This window comes from Eschscholzia californica, unplaced genomic scaffold (genome assembly GCF_041429995.1).
Source record: "Eschscholzia californica isolate CP2 unplaced genomic scaffold, dmEscCali1.0.p SCAF_1, whole genome shotgun sequence".
NCBI lineage: Eukaryota > Viridiplantae > Streptophyta > Magnoliopsida > Ranunculales > Papaveraceae > Eschscholzia > Eschscholzia californica.
In genome coordinates, this window is record NW_028238198.1 from 40,902,822 (window position 1) to 40,910,516 (window position 7,695).

The following is a 7,695-nucleotide window of genomic DNA, read 5'->3' on the forward strand; positions in this document are numbered from 1 at the left end:
AGAAGCATGTTAAAAGAAAAAAGTTTGCCTAGAGAATTTTCGGGTGAAGCCGTTGCATGTGCCGTATACTTGTTAAACAGATGTCCTACTAAAAGTGTCTATATGAAGACCCCGCAAGAGGCATGGGGTTATTACTAGCCTAGTGTATCTCATTTGAAGATATTTGGATGTATTGCTTATGCAAAGATACCGGAAGCAAGAAGAACAAAACTTGATGACAAAGGTGAGAAATGTATCTTTCTTGGGTATAATGAACAAATGAAATGTTACAAGTTGTTTAATCTAATTGTCAATAAAGTTCTCTTTAGTAGAGATGTGGTATTTGAAGAAGATTTGGCATGGGAATGGAAAGGAAAAGAAATTATTCAAGTTGAACTTAGACTTGAAAGAGAAGAAGAAGAAGATGCACCACCAAGAGAATTTCAAAAAAACCCACAAACACCATCGTCCTCATCTCCAGGGTCGTGCCTGAGAATTTGGGGGCCCAGTGCAAAACTTTAGTTTGGGCCCTTCGTATAATCAAAATATAAAAAAATTAGGCACAAAATGATAACGAATTCAAAATAATTTGACTATAAAGATAATTGATCGTTTATTTATCAACTCAAAATGTATTATTTAATAAAAGAAAAACTCAAAATGTATTTAAAAAGTATTTGAAGCAAAAAATATTACTTAAAATTTTTTCTCCTTGCATTTTTTGAAGCAAAATCATCAACTAAATGTTCGTAATCAATCTTGTCTAAGAACCCACTTTCAATGCTGAGCAAAGCTAATCCATTTAGTTTGTCTTGCGGCATGCTTGATCTCAAGTATGATTTTAAGAGCTTTAACTTTGAGAAACTCCTTTCTGCTGATGCAACTGTGACTGGTATAGTCAATAAAATTCTGTAAGCAATGCTACTAGCTGGAAAACAATTCATCTTCTTCAAAAATCCAATACATCAGTAGCTTTCGTAATCTCTCTTAGCAAAATAGTTTGCAAGAGTTTTAACTCCACAAACAAGTCATCTGCTTCAACATCAAAATGTTCTTCTTTCTTCAAACTATTTGAAAGATTATGACAACAAGATTTTAATTCTTCAACACCATACCCACTTAACTTTTCCGGTCTCAACAAAAAACCAAAAATTTTCTCATATTTTTGATATTGTTCAAATCTTCTCTCTAATGAACCAATAGCTTGATCTACTAATAAGATGAAATAATGAACTCTAAAACTTTCTTTACCTGATGGTGGAACTAATTGTGATGATCCATCACCAGTCTCATCAAAATGTCTTTTTCGACGAATTTCACGCCTCTCAGGAAAAACTGGGTCAACTTGCATTTCAATAGCCATTCTCTTAGCATCAATCATGGCCTCTTCGAATCCGGTTTCTCTATACATCTTCAGATAATCAATCAAACCTTTTATTAACTCTATAGCTACGTCAATATGTATGTCCTTTGTCTGCAAACGTTTGCTTACCTTATTAACTGCTACCAATAAGTTGTACCAAATTGTTAGACTTAGTAAAAATTCAAAATTATCAAATTCAAATCTTGCTATTGATCTTGCCTCACTACTTATTTTAGGTTCAGTGTCACTTTCTGCAAGTTGAAGTAAAGCTTCTCTAATTTGTAAAGGTTGGGTTATGATTGCCTTAATACTTTCAACACGACTCTCCCAACGTGTAGTCGACAATGACTTCAGAGTAACGCCTTTCAAATTATCTTTTAAAATTTGCCAACGCTTTGTAGAATTTTCGAACAAAGAATAAATTCGTTGCACTACTCCGAATAAGTCTTTCGCTTTACCATGAGAATTAGCTATGTCACAAAGAGTTAAGGTCAGACTATGACAACCACTTGCAGTATAGAATGCTCGCGAATTTATATCTAGAAGTCTTCTTTGTACACCGTGGTTGCACCCTTTCATATTTGATCCATTGTCATATCCTTGACCTCGCACATCATCAATCTTAAGATCTAAACTCTTTAATGCTTTTTGTAACTCTTCAAAGAGTCCTGATCCAGATGTATCATTGACAATCAAAAATTGTACAAAGTATTCTTCTATTTTCACATGACTTGCAGACATATCAACACACCTCAAAACTAAAGTCATTTGTTTTTGATGATTGACATCAGGAGTGCAATCAAGTATAACGGAATAATATTTTGCTTCTCTCACCTTTTTAAGAATCGCATCTCTAACTTTAGAAGATAATAATTGAATCAATTCGTTTTGAATACGATTACTAAGAAAATGATGTCGAATTTCATTGTCTTGAATTCAACGAAGATGTTCTTTCATCAACGGGTCATGTTCTGCCAACATCTCAACAAGACCCACAAAATTTCCGTTGCATTCTTGACCAATCTTGTGGTTGCTTCCACGAAATGCGATATTATACTTCGAAAGATATTTTACTATTGAAATCAACCTTTGTAATAAGAATCTCCAATGATCTTTTTCTTTTTGAATTGAGTCTTGTATAGCTTGATCAATGGTATGCTTATTTTGAAATCGAAGCTGCAATCCAATCCAGGTGGCCATCACTACAAAAATCGCGAATATTGCCGACGGCCCTTACCGACGAAAAATGTAAATGTGTCGCGATAAAATATTCACCGACGGTTTTAGGATGAGTCGTCGGTCGTATTGGACTTCCGCCGACGGTTTTTACTAACAGACGTCGGCATAAGTCATTCCGGGAAAAGTCCGTATTTAATAGCTTGCCGACGCACTGCGTTTTCGTCGGCACATATTAGTTTCTCGACGGATTTATGTACTCCGTCGGCAATAGTTTGGCAGGATATTTATTTTTTCGTGGACTTTATTGGCGCTCAAAATAAAAAAATTTCTGCCAAAATTTGGCTCGACGGTTTTCTATAACCCGTCGGTGGTAATTTGGCGCACATATTTTTTTTTCTTCCCGCGAAATCTTATCCCGACGGCATTTTCGTCCACGTCGATAGTGGTTGACCGTGGCCGACGGTTTTATTTAATTTCGTCGGTAGAAGTCGATTGTGATTGACCCTGGCCGACGACCTTTATTCTTCTCGTCGGTAGTATCCCTTAAAAAGAAAAAGAAAAGAAAAAACCCTTCTTCGTCTCTGTTCGATTTTTTCTTCTCTTTCTCTCTTGAAGTCTTGGTTGAGGAGAAAAGCCCTAATCAACTACATCAAGTAATCAGTAAGTTATGAAACCCCTCTTCTTCTCTTTCTGTTCGATTTAGCTCTCTCTCTCCCTCTCTATTTGTAAAGATGAAAAAGCCCTAATCAACTACTTCTTCTTCTCTAAAGCCCTAGACGACTTCAGCATATTTGGTGTATGTATGATTGTTTCATGGTTCCAATTTTGTGTACCATTTTGTTCTTCTCTTTTAAATCCCTAAGTTTTAACCTAATGCTAAAACTTGTTAGTTCTTTCTTAAATGACTTAATATGGGAATTAATGGACGAAATATTTAATCTATCTGTTGTTCATGGATTGCAAATTTGATTAACTTAGGTTTACACTCTTGGTTTGAGATGATATTTTAGGGCTTTATGTAGAAATTACTGGTAAAGGTGCAGCTAGGGTTTTATAGAGCCCTCTCCTACTTGATTAAAGTGATAACTATTTCGTCATTGTCATTTTTGAGTCTGAGTTTGTAGATTATGTGATTGATTGTGATTGTAGTTTATGAGTTTGTCAAAATTTACTTATTTTTGTTTTAGGGTTTTGTGAGTTTTCATTATTTTGCTTGGATCGATTTCAATTTGTCTTCAGCAGTTAGCTACTTAAATCTTGCTCTAACTACCATTTTAGTTAAGAATATGAAGGTTTCTGATAATTATCATCTATCTGTAATTAACATTCATTTTGTGTTGGTTTTTGGGTATTGTTTGTCAGATTGGAGTTGTGGGATTCTTGCATACCAGGCTTCTCCTTCACTTCTTCTATGGTAAGGGTTTCCCTATTTTACATTGATATGTTAATCACTTGTTAGAATAATGATGAATTCTTGTAGTTGGTGAGAGTTTGTTGGCACGTTTTGAATGAATGAGGGTTATCAAGAGGAGGCATTACTTGAACTAGGAAAAGTATCAAATGTTGATTTCTACTTGAATGAATGAATTCTTGTAGTTGATTTCTACTTGAACTTTGATAGTAGTAAAGAAATTGTTAAGACAATTAAACATCATGGGATGAGAAATTCTTCATTAAAGAACAGAAAAGTATCAAATGTTGAGTCTTTTCTTGAACTAGGAAAACAAATTAGTGGTATTAGAATTGGTAGATCGAATTCGATTGGTTCAATTACTGAAATTAAAGTAGACTCTATGACTAATTTGGGTTCTAAATTTCAACTACTTTATGCTTTTACTTTAAAATTGTTTGAGAATCGAGGCTTTCGGAGATTGGGTAACAGAGGAGTTCTCCTTTCGAAACGCTCTCATCACTGTATTCAGATTCCTTTATTTCATAAACTTTCTATAAGAAAAATTAAGAACTTGCTACAAAAACCACTGAATTTTTTGGGAGCTTCTGTATGTTTCATTTTATATCAATTAAGGGTTGTGGGCATATGAATGATACTTGTCTATACCTAGTTACTAAGAAAAGTTCGGACTACATCTTTGTTGGTTTTGTGTTCATTTTGTCCGACGTTAGTGCCTAAATATGCTTTGATGTAGAAGAAGCATCTGCGAGTCTGCGACAATCTGTTTATTTGCTTTCGTACAATCCTAAACATATATTTAGTGTGTGTAACAACTATAAACTTTTATGTCAGATTTGATATATTCTACTGCCAAATTCTCATGTCAGATTTGATATAGTACTTTTATGTCAGTTGAACTTAAACTAGAGATAGTATATAGTTGAATTTGAGGACTTGCCCGGTCCTAATGACATCTTTGCCCAAGTCATGGGACCAGAGCGAAGTGGTAGAATTCGACTTATGCCTCATGTGAAGCCGAAGGACCTCTTTCCTCGAAAATCTTCAACAACTAATAAGAAAATAGAGCAAGAACTGTCCAATATTAAGGAACAAAATGTTGAGTTAAGAGAGGAGAATGCTGAGTTAAAAGAGAAGCTTTGTAATGTCACATCAGAGGTATCTTCTCTGAAAGCACAAATGACACAGGTCATGAATTTCATGCGATCACAGGGAGCTAGTTCGTCATCAGAGGTAAATTTAACTTATTGATCTCATATATGTTAGCTTTGTATGTTGCTGTTTTAAATTATTTTGATGATTTCTTGTATTTTTGTTTGGATAGGGGCAATATACGCGCACAACTTCTTCTCAGATTTAGCTTGGATGTGATTACTTTTGTTTAAGGTAAATACTTTATGCATCTTACATTTATTTTTCATTTAATTTGTTTGAGTTTTTTCTACATCACATTGATATAAGTACGATGAAAGACCGGACTGTTTATTGCTACACGTGTGTTTGGTGTCGAATTTTGTAACGCATGACTTCGCTTCCCTCGTGAACTGGACTATAATGAGAGCATTAGTAGAGACATTGATTAGTGTTACCTAGCTATGCATTTATTTAGTTGGAACAGGTTTAATTTGAATATCATTGTTGCGACAAGAGTTTTAATATAATATAAAGTATACTTTTATTTTCTGTACTTTTATTCTTCTTTAGGAAATTCGATAAACGCCGACTCAAACACTAACAAGACCGGACCTATAGGCTACCAACTGTTGACTTTTGTTTACTATTCTTTAAACATCGTATATCTAGACAACACCCTAAATGGAGTAAGTTAGTCGGTAGAATTTAGAAAGATAAGAGTATTGACATATCTAAGTTAGGTTTTAGTGTTATATTGAGATATGTATCGGACATAGGATCATTTTTCATTCCACAGATGAAGTCAGCTTGTCGGTAAAAATAATCGAAACTTCTTGGTCTATGAGTTAAGGTAAAAGTGTTCATCTAGATATAGTATTATATCTAGTCTTTATTTTCTTAGGTTATTATGGATTATTCAGTTAATCAGTTGGAGAACTTTTGTGGGGAGTTTCCATATTTGGCTTAAAATTGATATAGAAAGAAGAAGGTATTATTGATATAGGAAGAAGAAGGTATTATTGTAGTGCTAAGTGATAGTTAATTTGACTTCATTCCATGAAACCTACAAGTGATTACTACCTCTGGAATCACACTTTTAGCTTCTCTTACATCTGGATCTTATTGATGATCAAGTCTTCCCTACATTATTTCGTCTCTCTCGAAAGTCAATCCAAAGTTACATGATAATTCATTCATATATTCATTAGTTAAATCTTTGTTGGTAGTGGAAGTCAGCTTGATCATTTTTCATTCCAAAGATGATGTTTTTGGTCTCGTATATTCATTGGTTAAATCTTTGTTTTTGTAAATTGAGTTCCAAGCTTTGAGTTTGAATATCGTTTGCTCGGTTGTTTCTTTGTGCAGGTCTGTTGGTGTTTCAGAGGTGATAAAGATACTTGTTGAAGATCTGATTAATATAAGTTCATTGTTCCTAAACTAGTTTTGTAATTTTGAATCTTCAAATCCTTCATGGTTTTGTTTTCGTTAGACAATGGCTATTATGAAACATATGACTTGTTCTTCAATGTGCATTAGACGTTTTATAGTTATGCAGGTTAATATTCATTATGCTGCTGCATTTTATGGATTACCAGGTGCAGCAGCGGGTACAGAAATTAGATTTCAAAAAAACAAAAAAAAAACTATTGCCGACGGAGTGAAAACCGTCGGTAAAAGCAACACCTGCCGATGATTTTTTGGAACACAAACCGTCGGCATAGGTTAAGAAACTCGCGGGAAATGGTGTTCCCGCGAAATTATCTTTCTCACTGCCGACGGTGTTTTATTTACAAAAACCGTCGGCATACTTTCTGCCGACGCTTCATTTTCGTCGAGAAGTTCGTCGCGGATAGTTTTCGTGACACCTACATTGCCAACCATTTTGTTGTCGTCGGCAGTGAGCTATGCCGACGAAATTTATATGATGCCGACGCTTTTTTACCGTCGGCAATATTCGCGATTTTTGTAATGCATGTTAGATATATGGTCACTGCTAAGCTCATGTTCTTTAAGCCTCTCACTAAGATGTCTCCAGTCTCGGTAACCATCATTTGCTAACTGATTTTTTGAGAGTTTTCTTGAACAATTTGCAACAAAAGCAGAAAACTTTATCGTCATCTTTTGAGTACACTAGCCAAATTCTATCATGTTTTTCTCCGTTTGGTAATTGTCTAGTGTAAAATTTTGACGAAAAACATCTATTTGCCTTATCTTTAGGACCTTTCTTTAGTGATAAGTCTCTAATTGGACCTTTTTGAACTAATAGATCTCTCCATTTTCCAGCAAGACAATCTCAAATTTTGGGATCATAAATATTATCTGGAATTTCATCAGTTGGTTCGTCAACTGACTCATTCAAATCATGATTAGGAATACCACCGTCAAACTCTTCATCAACATCCACGTTTTCGGAACTCCCCCCCATGAACCATATTATGATCAACATTACTTTCGTCTTCAACGCGAACTTCAGTTGATTCTTCATTATTTTGCTCAACTACTGCCTCTTCAGTCAAAATCGGTTGTTGTTCTCTTATAATGAATTTATCAAGAGCTCCTCTTTGTGATTGAATCAATTTTTCTTCTTTTTTTTTTCTCTTGCCTCTTGAAATTTCCAGATTTGTGTTTT

At 34.6% G+C, this 7,695-nt stretch overlaps 1 protein-coding gene and 1 long non-coding RNA gene across 5 annotated transcripts; one reads left to right on the plus strand and one right to left on the minus strand.

The window, feature by feature from the left end:
• Positions 1–928: 928 nt before the first annotated feature.
• On the minus strand, positions 929–2,110 carry LOC147566850 (uncharacterized). Its single transcript, XM_086655854.1, has one exon. The coding sequence runs from the start codon at positions 2,108–2,110 to the stop codon at positions 929–931; it is 1,182 nt and encodes a 393-aa protein (XP_086511980.1).
• An 828-nt stretch (positions 2,111–2,938) lies between these two features.
• On the plus strand, positions 2,939–6,610 carry LOC147566851 (uncharacterized). 4 transcript variants are annotated; one of them, XR_015230579.1, is made up of 5 exons: positions 2,939–3,181; positions 3,884–3,935; positions 4,827–5,165; positions 5,257–5,318; positions 6,432–6,610. It is a non-coding gene; the product is annotated as an uncharacterized LOC147566851 (long non-coding RNA). The 4 variants fall into 4 exon arrangements; XR_015230581.1 differs by having other exon boundaries at positions 3,018–3,181; positions 4,900–5,165; XR_015230578.1 differs by having other exon boundaries at positions 3,022–3,181; positions 4,767–5,165.
• The last annotated feature ends 1,085 nt before the right edge of the window (positions 6,611–7,695 follow it).

Coding starts and splice junctions, on each gene's coding strand:
- LOC147566850 (XM_086655854.1), bottom strand. CDS start 2,110: ATGACTTTAGTTTTGAGGTGTGTTGATATGTCTGCAAGTCATGTGAAA.